At 20.8% G+C, this 17,349-nt stretch overlaps 1 protein-coding gene across 1 annotated transcript in view; it reads right to left on the bottom strand.

The window, feature by feature from the left end:
• LOC122508405 overlaps positions 1 to 15,303 on the bottom strand; it is a 38,269-nt gene extending 22,966 nt beyond the window's left edge. The window contains exon 1 of the mRNA XM_043621713.1: positions 14,577 to 15,303. Within this exon, the coding sequence (XP_043477648.1) occupies positions 14,577 to 14,667 (91 nt within the window). The 5' untranslated portion in view covers positions 14,668 to 15,303. The remainder of the gene's footprint in view (positions 1 to 14,576) is intronic.
• Between the last annotated feature and the right edge of the window lie 2,046 nt (positions 15,304 to 17,349).

Below are 17,349 nucleotides of genomic sequence, written 5' to 3'. Positions count from 1 at the left end.
ATTTTTAATTAATTATTTAAAAAATCCAATTATTTTCACAAATAAAGTTTTCCACAAGAATTCAATTAGGTATTTAAAATAAAATTTCCATAATATTCATTATATTTCGAAAAAATTAATTATTTAAAACAATGTTTATAAAATTCTTATGAAGAATTCTATTATTTTCAAAAATAACAAATTTTTTCAGAAAATAAATTCTTTTAAAACATTTTAATAAAAAAAAATTTCACTTCCTTTAATTTTAATAATTTTTTTCGCAATAATTTAATTATTTTCATAAGTATTAAAATTCTTCTCAGGAATTTAATTATTTTTGAAAATTTTAAAAAAATTCTTTGCAACTATTTAATTATATTCATAAATAATAAAATTCATAGCAGAATTTCAATTATTTTTAATACAATTTTATAGAAATTGCTCAAATAACGTAATTATTCTTAAAAATTAAATTCAATTCTGCGAAAAAATCAATTATTTAAAAAAATGTTTCTTTAAAATTCTTTGGAAAAATTCAATTACTTTCAAAAATATTAGAATTTTTCTTCGGAATTTAATTATTTATAAATATTTTAATAAAATTGTTCGAAAAAAATCAATTATTTTAAATACAATTTTAATTAAATTTTTTTATATAATTCAATTATTCTTTAAGATTTGAAAAAATTTTTACCAAGAATTCAATTATTTACATAAATAATTCTTCGAAAGAATTCATTATTATGTCGATAAATAACAAAATTATTCCCGAAAATTCAATTATTTTGAGGTATTTAAATAAAATTCTTTGCAAAATTTAATTATTTTCATAAATAACAAAATATTCATCACAAGAATTGAATTATTTTTAAAAGTAATTAATTTCTTCTTGGAAATTTAATCATTTTAAAAAATTCTAATAAAATTGTTCGCGAGAATTCAATTATTTTCATAAATAATAAAATGCTTTTTAGGAATTCAATTATTTTTAAAAAATTTAATAAAATGACACACAGACATTCATTTAATTATTTTTAAATACTTTTCGCAATTCAATGATTTTCAATGTCTACTATTTTCATAAAATTTACAAACAGAATTCAATTATTTAAAAAAATTTTTTGTAAAAATCTTCGTAAGAATTCAATAAATTCTTTTCATGAATAATAAAAATTCCTTAGAAATTGAATTATTTAAATTAGAATTTGCATAAAATTAGTCGAAAGAAATGAATTATTTAAAAATTCTTATAAAATTCTTCGCAAAAATTAAATTATTTTTATAAATATTTAAATTCTTTCATGAATAATAAAATTTGTTGCAGGAATTCAATTAATTAGCAGGATGAGAAAGAAGTAAATATTTTTGATAAAAATTAGGAAAAAGTCAGGAAAATAAAAAATATGGAATGAAATTTTTGTTAGTTTTGTGAAGTGTCTATTTTTTTACTACTTTTTTTAGTTTCGAAGCTACTTTTTACTTTTTTGCTATTTTATTTAACATTAATTATTGAGTGCGAAGTCTGAAATACTATTAATAAAATAAATAAAATAAATTAAAAGTTAATGTAAATTTTCTATTTCACAGAATTATAAATTAATTAAATAATTAATTAATTATAGTTGCGAACTATTTACTTTAATAACCAAAAGCTCTCAGTGTGGACAAAAACCGAAAATACCAATTTTACTCTCATTCCAAAGATTATGCTTTTAATTGATCTGGAACTTTTTTCCTCCCTCGTTGTGATGTAATAAATTTACGTCATTTATATAAAAATAAAAAATAATAATTTAAAATATTTTAATTAAAAAAGGAAGCGTGTAAATTAACTTGACTTAGTCATGTTAATGATTACAATGAAAGATACTAAAACCTTGTTTGTAATATTGGTCAAGGTGTAATATCTGTTCATGAAGACATTAACATATCCCATTTAAAAAAAAAAATGAAGAAAAAAGAAATGAACGTCCTATTTAAAAATGTTAATTTTCAAAATAAATTTCATTTTGAAGAGGAATTTTTTCGATGTACAACGCTTGTCTAATGTTATCTTGACGTGTAATTATGTTTTTTTTTTATTAAACATTGCATTTAGCATGCGACCTTGATAAAAGTCCTTGCCAAGGTCTTTGTCATCATAATATAAAGAATGTTGACACTATGATCATATACGTATATAATATGTGACTGATATTTATTTTAACCACTCTTCATCTATTTAATATATTGTCTGAGTAAAAAATTAATTCCCCTTCAATAAATATAATTTTATGAGGGAAAAAAAATTGGCGTCTAAATCAAACAATTTATTAGTTTACTTTTATTTTATTATTTACTTTATTTTATTTATTATTTATTTATACTTTGTTGTATGTTGTTTGAAAAATTATTAGATTTAAATAATCTGCAAATAAACATCTGCAAACTACAAATAAAAATTTAATCGTTTAATCGAACTGAATAATTTCAATTCAAATAATAAATAATTAAATTTATAAATAGTTATTTAGCAAACAGTTGTTTGATACAAATAAATTTAGTTAATCGATTATTTGAGTCAAGAAAAAAATTTGATTCAACGTGTAGTAAAAATAAATTGCTATTTTTTACTATCGAAGATATTGATTTTATATTTTTTTGTAAATAAAAATTTTAATAATTGCTGACTTGAATTAATTATCAAAAATGTTAATTTTCTATTTTTTTTCATCTTCAGTATATTCAGTTTTATTAATTTACTACTAAAATTTATTTATTTTTCGTAAGTTCAAATTTTTATTATTTTGTAAATAAAATATTATATTTATTAGATTTTTATTAAGGAGGGAAAAGGAATTTTAATTCAATTAAAAAAAACTTTGGAATGTGAATAAAATTATTTTTGAGTTGCATTTTTTCATATGCAAGAACCTTGTTAATTAATAATTACTTAATAATTCTGTGTAATTTTTATTTAAAAATTTAATTAAAAATTTAATTTAAAAATTTCGTAATTCTAAATATTAACAGCATAATAATTAATAATTAATAGTATACTAATTTTTTGTACAATAATTATTAATCTATGAATATAATTTAAATTATAATAAATTATATTTAATAAATAAATAATTACAAATATATTTATAAACACAATATAACAATTATAATACTAAAAAATGTAATACATTTTTAAATTAATAATTGAATTTTTAATTATCATTTTATTATAACAGAAGTTATGATTATACAATTAGCATTGCTTCGTATTGTTATAATTTAATTGTTCAATGAAAAATGTAATTGAAAATTGAAATTTAATTTCGAATAAGAATCTAATTGAAAATTGATATCTAGTTGAAAATTAAAATCTAATTGAAAATCAAAAATCTAATTGAAAATCAAAAATCTAATTGAAAATTAAAATCTAGTTTGAAATTAAAATCTAGTTTGAAATTAAAATCTAATTAAAAATTACAATCTAATTAAAAAAAAAAATTAAAAGTAAAAATTAATGAAGTATTTAAGTTGTACGTTATTTTCCTATAGGCATTTCTTTCCATTTAGGTTAATTTTCTTTTTTATGTATAAAATGCGATAATAATTTTTGTAAAATATGAATATTGACTAAGAAAAAATTAAGAAAAAAAATTATTGGCTATTAATTGAAAAAAGGACCATGTTTAACTAAATTACAAACTGTAGGAACATAATTTTGCCAAGAAATCATTTGACCATGTGTCTTGTAGTCAAGTCACGGTCAAGGTTTTAACTCTAGAAAGTGTTCGTCAGTCTTCAGTCATTCGAGATTGAATTAATTATTTTTCGTAACTTGAATTTTTATACAAAATAATGTACATTACTCCGGTAATTTTTCTTTTTCTATTTTGGCGAATTAAATATTGATATAATTTCGAAAAAATTCTTTTTGTAGTTTTTAATTTTTTTGGAATATGATATTGTAGATATTTTTCTCGTACAATTTTTTTTAAATATAATTTTATATAAAATAATTTTTCCATTAAAAAAATTAATTTATTAAAATTTAAAATTATTTATTAAAATTTTATTTATTAAAAATATTTATTTTCAAAAATAAACGGGACAAGTTCTTTCGTATAATTAATAATATTATTATGAATTAACTAATGTTAATATTATTATTAATTGTTAATAAAATATTTTTTCTATACAAAATAATTTTTTTTTTTAATATTATTTTTGAATAAAATATGATTTGTAAAAAATAATTGTTTTGTACAAAATACGAAAAGTAGAATTTTATTAATAAAGGAGTGTAAAAATTAGGATACACGATTTGATTTTCTTTTCAATTTGTATTGGAAAAAATTGTTTTTGGAATTTTTAATTAATTTTGAATTAAAGTAGCGTTTTTTTTGTTTTGCTTTATTTATTTTTTTTTTTTTGTAAATATTATGAAAAATGATGACTTGAAAATTATATGTATAATAAATAAGAGACTAATGTGTGTTCAAACAAGATGTTAATTAAGAGAGAGAGAGAGAGAGAGAAAAATAGAGATTCTTTATCTTTGGTCATTTATTTGACGTGAACAATGCATTTTGGAGTTTCAACGGACCATTCGGTAGACGATGAAGGAGCGCGCATCCTGTATTACGTAAATAAGTTAGTCACTTAAATCTACGCGAACTGTTAATTACGTAAGCAATTTCTGTTGACGTGATAGTCCGATCGTTAAATCAACTATATACATACGAGGTTTTCTATTATCAACACGTAATTCTCAAGATGGTTTTGTATTTTAGATGATTAGTATTTTAGAACGAGCAAAAAATCAATGAACGTTTTATAATGTCAATCGTTTCTTCACGCAACATCACATTTTGTTCTTTTGTTTCTTTTTTTCTTTGATTCGATAATTTTATAGACATTGCGATTTTTAATTTTTGATAAAGTTTTGTTTTCTTCTTTGTTTGTTTTTAACTTTTTTTCATTTTTTTTCAATTTCATGAATACAAAAAATATTTTTCTGCATAAATTTTTCTCTGAAAATATTTTTGTTCTTTTGTTTATAGTTTTTGGAAAGGAAAATTCTTCCAAGGCGAAATTTTTTACTAAGTAGAAATTTGATAAAATTGAAATAAGAGGAAAATAATATTTTTTATTACTTTCTAAGTAAAAATATTTTTTGTTTCAATCTCTGGTGTTAATTTTGTGATTGGGAAAAATTTATTAGTATTTTTAGTGTCAATTAAATTGTAAAGACGTGAATTATTCAATTTTACTATTAAATTAATTTTTCTGTCAATTTAATTTTACTATTAACTGAATTTTACTGGAAATGAATAAAATTAATTTAATTTTAATAATAATTTAATTATTGACACACTGAAAAAAATTATTCGTTTCAAATAACCGATTATTTCTCTATTACGTATTTCGAATAAATATTTACTTGAATCAAATAATTTTTATTTAAATCAATTAAATTTGCTTCAAATACCGAATTAATTGGTTTAATTACAATATTAATTGATTTATTCCGAAATTAGTTGTCTCAAGTAAATATTTATTTGATAAATAAAAGTAAATCAGTTGTTTGAATCAAATAATTTTTTTTCAGCTCAGTTATTAAATATTTGTTGCAATAATAATTTAATTTAATTTTAATAATAATTTAACGAAATTCAAGAAAAAGTCTTTATTTTTTATAATTATATATAATAATCGTCTTGATTCCAGATTTCCGGATCTCTGTCCACACTTGAAGTTAGTTATAGTTATTCTTTTGTTTCTTATACGTTTTGATAGAAAATAGAAATATACATATACATATACATACATTATAATAATCGTAAGTTTCCTTTCCGTTAGCAAATTATCTGCATTCATTTGTTTGTTTTGAAAATTTAATTTTGTGGGTTAAGTATTGGCATTTTTTATATATTTTTTAATGTCAAACTTTTTAATGTGGAAAATACTTTACTTATTAAAATTAAATTCTCTAGACTCTTTGGTAAAAAATTTAAAATTATCAAAAATTCGAAAAAATTCAAAAATCCGATTTTCTTAAAATTCAACATTTTTTCTTCTTTTTTATGGGATTTAGCTTCATTATTTTTGTGCTTTTGGAAAATACTTTACTTATTAAATTGTCTCGACTCTTTGGTAAAAAATGTAAAATTATCGAAAATTATCAAAAATTCAAAAATCCGAATTTCTTAAAATTCAACATTTTTTCCTCTCTTCTATAGGATTTAGCTTTATTATTTTTGTGCTTTTGGAAAATACTTTAATTATTAAATTGTCTCGACTCTTTGGTAAAAAATGTGAAATTATCGAAAATTATCAAAAATTCAAAAATCCGAATTTTTTCAAATTCAACATTTTTTCCTCTCTTTTATAGAATTTAGCTTCATTATTTTTGTGCTTTTGGAAAATACTTTACTTATTTAATAGTCTCGACTCTTTGGTAAAAAATCTAAAATTATCAAAAATTCGAAAAAATTCAAAAATCCGATTTTCTTAAAATTCAACATTTTTTCCTCTCTTTTATGGGATTTAGCTTCATTATTTTTGTGCTTTTGGAAAATACTTTACTTATTAAATTGTCTCGACTCTTTGGTAAAAAATGTGAAATTATCGAAAATTATCAAAAATTCAAAAATCCGAATTTCTTAAAATTCAACATTTTTTACTCTCTTTTATGGGATTTAGCTTCATTATTTTTGTGCTTTTGGAAAATACTTTACTTATTAAATTGTCTCGACTCTTTGGTAAAAAATGTGAAATTATCGAAAATTATCAAAAATTCAAAAATCCGAATTTCTTAAAATTCAACATTTTTTCCTCTCTTTTATAGGATTTAGCTTTATTATTTTTGTGCTTTTGGAAAATACTTTACTTATTAAATTGTTTCGACTCTTTGGTAAAAAATGTGAAATTATCGAAAATTATCAAAAATTCAAAAATCCGAATTTTTTCAAATTTAACATTTTTTCCTCTCTTTTATAGAATTTAGCTTCATTATTTTTGTGCTTTTGGAAAATACTTTACTTATTTAATAGTCTCGACTCTTTGGTAAAAAATCTAAAATTATCAAAAATTCGAAAAAATTCAAAAATCCGATTTTCTTAAAATTCAACATTTTTTCCTCTCTTTTATGGGATTTAGCTTCATTATTTTTGTGCTTTTGGAAAATACTTTACTTATTAAATTGTCTCGACTCTTTGGTAAAAAATGTGAAATTATCGAAAATTATCAAAAATTTAAAAATCCGAATTTCTTAAAATTCAACATTTTTTCCTCTCTTTTATAGGATTTAGCTTTATTATTTTTGTGCTTTTGGAAAATACTTTACTTATTAAATTGTTTCGACTCTTTGGTAAAAAATGTGAAATTATCGAAAATTATCAAAAATTCAAAAATCCGAATTTTTTCAAATTCAACATTTTTTCCTCTCTTTTATAGAATTTAGCTTCATTATTTTTGTGCTTTTGGAAAATACTTTACTTATTTAATAGTCTCGACTCTTTGGTAAAAAATCTAAAATTATCAAAAATTCGAAAAAATTCAAAAATCCGATTTTCTTAAAATTCAACATTTTTTCCTCTCTTTTATGGGATTTAGCTTCATTATTTTTGTGCTTTTGGAAAATACTTTACTTATTAAATTGTCTCGACTCTTTGGTAAAAAATGTGAAATTATCGAAAATTATCAAAAATTCAAAAATCCGAATTACTTAAAATTCAACATTTTTTCCTCTCTTTTATAGAATTCAGCTTTATTATTTTTGTGCTTTTGGAAAATACTTTACTTATTAAATTGTCTCGACTCTTTGGTAAAAAATCTAAAATTATCAAAAATTCGAAAAATTTCAAAAATCCGTTTTTCTTAAAATTCAACATTTTTTCTTATTTTTTATGGGATTTAGCTTTATTATTTTTGTGCTTTTGGAAAATACTTTACTTATTAAATTGTCTCGACTCTTTGGTAAAAAATGTGAAATTATCGAAAATTATCAAAAATTCAAAAATCCGAATTTCTTAAAATTCAACATTTTTTACTCTCTTTTATGGGATTTAGCTTCATTATTTTTGTGCTTTTGGAAAATACTTTACTTATTAAATTGTCTCGACTCTTTGGTAAAAAATGTGAAATTATCGAAAATTATCAAAAATTCAAAAATCCGAATTTCTTAAAATTCAACATTTTTTCCTCTCTTTTATAGGATTTAGCTTTATTATTTTTGTGCTTTTGGAAAATACTTTACTTATTAAATTGTTTCGACTCTTTGGTAAAAAATGTGAAATTATCAAAAATTATCAAAAATTCAAAAATCCGAATTTTTTCAAATTCAACATTTTTTCCTCTCTTTTATAGAATTTAGCTTCATTATTTTTGTGCTTTTGGAAAATACTTTACTTATTTAATAGTCTCGACTCTTTGGTAAAAAATCTAAAATTATCAAAAATTCGAAAAAATTCAAAAATCCGATTTTCTTAAAATTCAACATTTTTTCCTCTCTTTTATGGGATTTAGCTTCATTATTTTTGTGCTTTTGGAAAATACTTTACTTATTAAATTGTCTCGACTCTTTGGTAAAAAATGTGAAATTATCGAAAATTATCAAAAATTCAAAAATCCGAATTTCTTAAAATTCAACATTTTTTCCTCTCTTCTATAGGATTTAGCTTTATTATTTTTGTGCTTTTAGAAAATACTTTACTTATTAAATTGTCTCGACTCTTTGGTAAAAAATGTGAAATTATCGAAAATTATCAAAAATTCAAAAATCCGAATTTTTTCAAATTCAACATTTTTTCCTCTCTTTTATAGAATTTAGCTTCATTATTTTTGTGCTTTTGGAAAATACTTTACTTATTTAATAGTCTCGACTCTTTGGTAAAAAATCTAAAATTATCAAAAATTCGAAAAAATTCAAAAATCCGATTTTCTTAAAATTCAACATTTTTTCCTCTCTTTTATGGGATTTAGCTTCATTATTTTTGTGCTTTTGGAAAATACTTTACTTATTAAATTGTCTCGACTCTTTGGTAAAAAATGTTAAATTATCGAAAATTATCAAAAATTCAAAAATCCGAATTTCTTAAAATTCAACATTTTTTACTCTCTTTTATGGGATTTAGCTTCATTATTTTTGTGCTTTTGGAAAATACTTTACTTATTAAATTGTCTCGACTCTTTGGTAAAAAATGTGAAATTATCGAAAATTATCAAAAATTCAAAAATCCGAATTTCTTAAAATTCAACATTTTTTCCTCTCTTTTATAGGATTTAGCTTTATTATTTTTGTGCTTTTGGAAAATACTTTACTTATTAAATTGTTTCGACTCTTTGGTAAAAAATGTGAAATTATCGAAAATTATCAAAAATTCAAAAATCCGAATTTTTTCAAATTCAACATTTTTTCCTCTCTTTTATAGAATTTAGCTTCATTATTTTTGTGCTTTTGGAAAATGCTTTACTTATTTAATAGTCTCGACTCTTTGGTAAAAAATCTAAAATTATCAAAAATTCGAAAAAATTCAAAAATCCGATTTTCTTATAATTCAACATTTTTTCCTCTCTTTTATGGGATTTAGCTTCATTATTTTTGTGCTTTTGGAAAATACTTTACTTATTAAATTGTCTCGACTCTTTGGTAAAAAATGTGAAATTATCGAAAATTATCAAAAATTCAAAAATCCGAATTTCTTAAAATTCAACATTTTTTCCTCTCTTTTATAGAATTCAGCTTTATTATTTTTGTGCTTTTGGAAAATACTTTACTTATTAAATTGTCTCGACTCTTTGGTAAAAAATCTAAAATTATCAAAAATTCGAAAAATTTCAAAAATCCGTTTTTCTTAAAATTCAACATTTTTTCTTATTTTTTATGGGATTTAGCTTTATTATTTTTGTGCTTTTGGAAAATACTTTACTTATTAAATTGTCTCGACTCTTTGGTAAAAAATGTGAAATTATCGAAAATTATCAAAAATTCAAAAATCCGAATTTCTTAAAATTCAACATTTTTTCCTCTCTTTTATAGAATTTAGCTTCATTATTTTTGTGCTTTTGGAAAATACTTTACTTATTAAATTGTCTCGACTCTTTGGAAAAAAATAAAAAATTATTAAAAATTATCAAAAATCCGAAAAATTGAATTTCTTAAAATTCAACATTTTTTTTCTCTTTTATACCATTTAGCTTTATTATTATTATTTGAATTTTTATTCAAGAGAAAAAATGGAAAACTGAAAAAATTTAGAATTTTTTAAAAATTACAGGCCTTTTCCATGATTTCCCTGATTTCCAGAAGCCTTTTAAAAATTCCATACCATTTTCATGATTTCCATGATTTCCAGATTCTGTAGGAACCCTGCTTTTGTCTGACTTTCTTCTAAATTATCGAATTCAGTGATTTCTGGGGTGAATTTGGTTAAGTTGTAAAATGATTAATTTCTATTTGAATTCGTTTTTTTTTAATGTAGAAAATCTGATGTTAATTTAATTCTTTTTTCGTTATGCACGGCAAAAAATATTTAGCTGGATGAAGTACAGATTTCACTTTAGTAGCGAAATTATTTAGTGCTTCAATTAATACTTTCGTTATTCTAGAGAAACTTATCGCTATTTTAAGTAAAACTTTTTTTAGTGTGTAATAATTATTATTTCTTTAAAAAGTATTTAATTTAAAATGGCTTTATAAAATAAGCAATGCAAAAGATGACCCAGATACTAATTGTAATTGTTCTAGCCATAGTTTAAGTCTAGTAATGTAAATTCTATTTAAATTGAGACCATTGAGTGAAATTATTTGAATTTTAGTTAGTTAAATCTCTTTGTTAGGTTATAATAATTATTTCTTTAAAATTTTTTAAATTGTTTAAATAAGCAGCCCCATACAACATTCCCGCGAGCTTGCGCGCGGATAGTTTGGCTAGTTGTGAAATATAAAATAAATTGTGATATAAATTAATTATGATATATAAAATAAAATTAAATAAAAAGAGATTTCGACTTGAATTTTTTTGAATATGTGAAAAGTAAAAAATAAAATTTCTTTTGAAATGAAAAATTCTCATTAGCAAAATTGTTGTTAATTTGTAATTTTAATTATTGTAAATTGTAGGATGATTCAAAATCGAGAATAGCCTCTTTTCCATGCTTATGGACAAAGAACTTTGACTTTCCAATGTTTTATCTCTGCAGCAGTGAAACCCAAACGATATAGTTAAACTACTTTCATTCACACACAAGTTACACGCGTTACACTTAGCACCAAATTAGGTGTCATATATGCACTTGCAGGAAAACTTGATTCTAAATTTATTCTCTTTTCTTCTCCCTCCCTTTTCCGATGTCACGAAATCAAATTTTTGATAGAATGGAAAATTTTATTTTTATTATTTTTCTTTTTTGTTTTGTTCAAAAGAAAAATTGAATTAACATTGTGTTTTTTTATTGAATATCTATACATATATATTTTTTGAAAAATGAAAAACGTGTGGGAACATATCTGAACATTCTTTAGTTGAATAAGAGTAGGAGGACTGAAGAAAGGATTGAATATTAAATATTGTTAGAAATTTATGTATACTTATACGAAATGCCTCAACACGTGCGTTTGAATATTATTATTATATAAAACTTTGGCATTTTGAAAAAATGTGACTTTTCAAATGGCAAAAATTTTAATTCGAGAAGCAGAAGAAGCGAAAACTTTGTTTTTGGAACGAAAATAAATTTTAAGATTTGTTAAATTGGTTATTAATTATTGCCTGTAATTAATTAATAATTTATATTAACTAGTAGTTAATTATAACAAATATTAACGATTCCCAATTACCAATAACTAATAATTTTTTAGATTAATTAATAATTAATAATACACTGAAAAAAATTCGGTCGAAATCTTTAACTACTATTACCTAGTTGAGTTGAAAGTTGTCAAATTAATTACTTTTTTAGTTTTACTAACAATTTTTGTGTAGTTGATTTTACTACTTTGAATATAGTTGAAGAATAATAGTTTATATAACTAAAAAAAGTAGTTAAATTGCAAAAACAACTACAAAATCTAATTACATCAACTAAATTCTTAGTTCTTTTTACTACTTTCGGTAGTAAATATAAATTTTTAAATTCAGTTGAGGACCTATTGAATCACTCAGGGTAGTTAAAAAGTAGTCAAATCTACTAGTTTTTTTTTTGAGTGTAAATAAATTAACAAAAACTCTGATTAATTTTCTGTTCGCCAAAGTTAATTATTAAACAGTCAAAAATAATTTGTTACTAACTTATTCATTATTAATTAGCTCTAATAATTTTCTGTGTTCAAAAGTAAATTAATATATAGCTATAACTGGTAAATTTTTCATTGTAAAATTACTTAATTTTTTTATTTTAATTGACAAGTAGTAACAAATATCAGTATTTTTTTTTAAAAATAATAAAATCTTTATTAACAAACTAATTATTTGTTTATTGTAACTAACAAATATTAACATATATTAATATTTCCTAATAACGGTTCCTAATAATTTAATAACTATTAACTGTTACTTTTTTTATTAACAAATTATTCAGTACCTAATCTTAACTAATAAATATTAACAGATATTAATATTTCTCATTATCAGACTAATTTTTTGTTTAACAAATTAGTCAATAATTAACTGTGATAAATTTACTATGAGCCAAAGTTAATTATAAAACTAAAAATTTTTTAATTTGTTATTAACAAAATAGTTATTAATTAATAATTAACTTTGATAAATTTTCTTTGTGCCAAAGTTAATTATAAAATAAATAACTGATAGATTTCTTATTAACAAATTAATTATTAATTAACTCTGAATAAATTTCTGTGACAAAGTTAATTAATAGATAAATAACTGACAATTTTTTTCATTAACAAACTAATCAATACTGAATTTTAACTAACAAATATTAATAGATATTAATATTTCCCAATAACTGACTAATTTCTTGATTAACAAATAAGTTAATAATTAACTGTGATATATTTAATGTGCCAAAGTTAATTATAAAACTAATAATTTTTTAATTTGTTACTAACAACATAGTTATTAATAAATAATTAATTTTGATAAATTTTTCTGTGCCAAAATTAATTATTAAATAAATAACTTAGGCATTTGTAACTAACAAATTAATAAGTACTTAAATTGTAACTAATTATCACTAATATTACCAATTATTAATATTTCTTAATAACTGTTATTTTTATTAACAAACTAATCAATCCCTAATTTTAACTAACAAATATTAACAGATATTAATACTTCCCTATAACTAATTTTTTTATTAACAAATTCGAAAATAATTAACTTTGTTAAACATCCTGTGTGCCAAAGTTAAGTAAATAACTAAGAAATTTGTTATTAACAAAATAATTAATACTTTAGTGTAACTAAAAAGATTAACAATTATTAATTTTTCCTAATAACAGTTACCTTTTTTATTAACAAATTAATTAATACTGTAATATAACTAATAAATATTAACAATTATTAATATTTTTTAATAACCAATGAATGCTTTATTAAAAAATTAATTTGTTATCAACAAAATATTTATTAATTAATAATTAACTCTGATAAAGTTCTTATGTGCCAGTGTTAATTATTAAATAAATATCTGACAATTTAGTTATTAACAAACTAATTACTATTTTATTGTAACCAATAAATATTAACAATTATTAATTTTTCCAAATTACTGTTACTTTTTTATTAAAAAATTAATGAATAATTAATTTTGATAAATATTCGGTGTGCCAAAATTAATTATAAAATAAATAATTGATATTTTTGTTATTAACAAATTATTTTTGTTAGTTAATAATTAACTCTGATAAAGTTTCTATGTGCCACAGTTAATTATTAACTAAATAACTGGCACATTTGTTATTAACAAATTAATTAATATTTTATTCTAACTAATAAATAGTAACAATTACTAATATTTTCCAGTAAATAATAAAATTTTTATTTACGAATTAATTTGTTAATAACCAAATACTTATCAATTAATAATAAACTCTGATAAAGTTTTCATGTGCCAAAGTTAATTATTAAGTAAAAAGCTAATAAATTGTTTATTAACAAATTAATTACCTAATATTTTAACGAAACTGATAAATATTAACAATTATTAATATTTCCTAATAACTGCTACTTTTCTTATTAACAAATTAATCAATATTTTATTGTAACTAATAAATATTAACCATTATTAATATTTCCTAACAACTGGTACTCTTTTTATTAACAAATTAATTACCTAATATTTTAACGAAACTAATAAATATTAACAATTATTAATATTTTTTAATAACTAATAAATTTTGTTTTAATAAATTGTTTAATAATTAATTATAATTAACTAATTAATTAATAATTAGATCTGATAAATTTTCATTGATAAACTTTTATAAAATATTCTTTTAACGAATTGAAGAATTAAAATATTTGTTTTTAAATCTTTTCATTAAGAAATGAATTATTAATTAATAACTCATTGCGTTAGTTTTTTGTACCAAATTTTCAATTATTTTATTATTAAAATTAAAATTCTATAAATAAGATAAAAAATTTTCTAACCATTGCAAAGTGCCAATATTCCATGAAGAATGATCAATATAATTGTTCTTGAAAGATCCATTTTTGATGATCTAAATGAAGACATCATCATCGAAAAAATTTTTCACGCCTTCTTCTCATGGACTCTGTTGTCTTTTTTCCCTTCTTATCTTGATTGGGAATGTTGTTTTTTTTTATATCCAATTCACTTCTTTTTAGAATTTTTTTTAAAGAAATTTCACTTAATCGCGAAACACTTTCTGAATTAATATATAATGAAAGAAAAATCACTTTCTAGATGAAAGAATAAGATATGTATTTATGTATATTTAATATCACTTTCTGTACTAATCACTTTTTAGAATACAGTTAAAAATAAGGCAATTGATCCACCAAGTCTCCCGTGAATTATTAATTTGACCGCGATAATATTTCACTTTTGTGTCACATACACACAATAACACACACGCGCGATTGACGTGTAAATTTGTCTGACGAGAAAGAGAGAAAGAAGGTGTACTTCCGGTAGCTTCAATGTTTTCACTCGATGATAAGACTAGTACAAGTGTTCCATTTTCGGGGAATTCCCTTCGTCGTTGTCGAAATAAATTAATTTTTGGGTTTTTTTATTTTTCTTGATTGAATTTCTTTTTATTTTTTGTTGATTCTTTTTTCTATTTTTTCTATTTTTTCTTTCAATCTTGTAGATAAATTTTCAATTTTCTTAATACTTTTTTCAATCTTTTTTGATATCTTTATTCAATCTTCTTGATACTTTTTTCAATATTGATACTTTTTTGAAGTCTTGATATTTTTTTCAAGTCTATTTTTTTTAATCTTGATACTTTTTTCAATCTTTACACTCTTTTTGGATGCCCCTCCTTTTTATATTGATATTTTTTTTAATCTTGATACTTTTTTTCAATTTCAACACTTTTTTCAATCTTGATATATTTTTTTTTAATCTTGATATATTTTTATGATACTTTTTTCAATCTTGATACTTTCTTTCATTAGTACTTTTTTTTCTAACTTTTTGATGAACTTTTTTTCTTAAGCACACTGACAAAAATTTTTTCCTCTCGAATTGTCACATTGAAATTTATTATTATTTTCTGCTTTTATTTAATTGAGAGCAGTAAACTTGAGTTGAATAATATCACTGATCACTTGTATAAAAATACGATCTTGGTTTTTTGTATTAAAGTCCTTAGTCTGCTTTTGTTTCTTTTTTTTTTTTTTTTGTTTATTAATTCCAGTTCAGTGTTTTTTGAAGTCTAGGTCGCACAATCCTCGTGCCTACCGGAGACTTGACGCACTTCTTTATAACATAAAAAAGAAACGATTGGCGTTAATGAATTATTACATCTGTCATAATAAAATCGAGCGTTAACACGAATCAGTTGGTAGATTGTGGAAAAAAATGGGGGAGGGGAGAGATGATAAAATTATTTATGTATTTTTATGATGAATAGTAAATTATTATTATAATTATTAATTTTGAAGTCAATTGTTATTTGTAGTTTAATTTTTTTTCCAATTTTTAATAATAATTGAGAACATTACAATTTGTTGTCAATGAAAACGTTAAAATTTATTATCAGTAGTTAAAAACGTTACAATTTATTGTTAATTTAATTTGTTGCAATTTATTGTTAATTTAATTTGCTGCAATTTATTGTTAATTTAATTTGTTACAATTTATTGTTAATTTAATTTGCTGTAATTTATTGTTAATTGAAATTGTTACAATTTATTATTTATTGAATTGTTATAAACCAAAATTGTTGTTATTTATTATTAATTTCAATTGTTAGAATTTATTATCAACAATTTAAATTACTTGTAAGTTACTATTAATAATTATAATAATTGAAAATTTTTCCGTTTTCTTGTTTCAATCATAAAAATTGAAATAATAATTTTGTAATTGAAATAATAATTTTATAATTAAAATAATAATTTTGTAATTGAAATAATAATTTTATAATTAAAATAATAATTTTATAATTGAAATAATAATTTTATAATTGAAATTTTAATAATTTTTTAATTGAAATAATAATTTTTAATTTAAATAATTTGATACTTGTTCGTGAATTAATATTACGATAAAATTAATTTTTTATTGGTGATTAATAATGAGAACGGTGATAAATAATATACGGAAATAAAAATTTATTAACTTGTTGGATGTCTTCTTTAAAAAGAGAAAAAAAGAATGAGAATGATGAGTTATAAATGTATAATGAAATTATGATAATGTCAAGTTTGCCAAAAAACGATTTATGATCGAGATATGGTAGCTATTAATTAACCTTGAGAAGTAAGAGTTCAAGATTTTATGTGAGTAATATAATTTTCTTATCACGTGTGAATAGTAATAGAAAACCTTAGTAATAATTGAGTTTAAAATAAAAACGATCGATACAACATTGTGTCTCTTTTGCGAGAGAGACTTTTAAAGAATGCTTTTTTCTTTATTTATCGATTGAAAGAGATTCTTTACGGTTCGTTTTTTCCTTCGAGTGATATATTACCTAGTACCAATAATTTCAAATTGATTTCTATATATAGATTCATATCCTTTTTTTTTATTATTTTATTTATTTAGTTTTTAATTCTTTTTATATTTTTTAAAATTATTTTCTTATTTCTTATTTTTATATTATTTTTCTATTTATCGAATTTATTTTTGTAAAATGAAAACTATGAGAAAGTTGATTTATTCTTATATATTTTTATTTCAGTTAATTTTTATTTAATTTTCATTATTTATTTTTATTAGTTTTAC

The sequence above is a fragment of the Leptopilina heterotoma genome, unplaced genomic scaffold (assembly GCF_015476425.1).
Source record: "Leptopilina heterotoma isolate Lh14 unplaced genomic scaffold, ASM1547642v1 Lhet_54, whole genome shotgun sequence".
NCBI classification, from domain to species: domain Eukaryota; kingdom Metazoa; phylum Arthropoda; class Insecta; order Hymenoptera; family Figitidae; genus Leptopilina; species Leptopilina heterotoma.
This window is presented reverse-complemented; position numbering and strand designations above follow the sequence as displayed.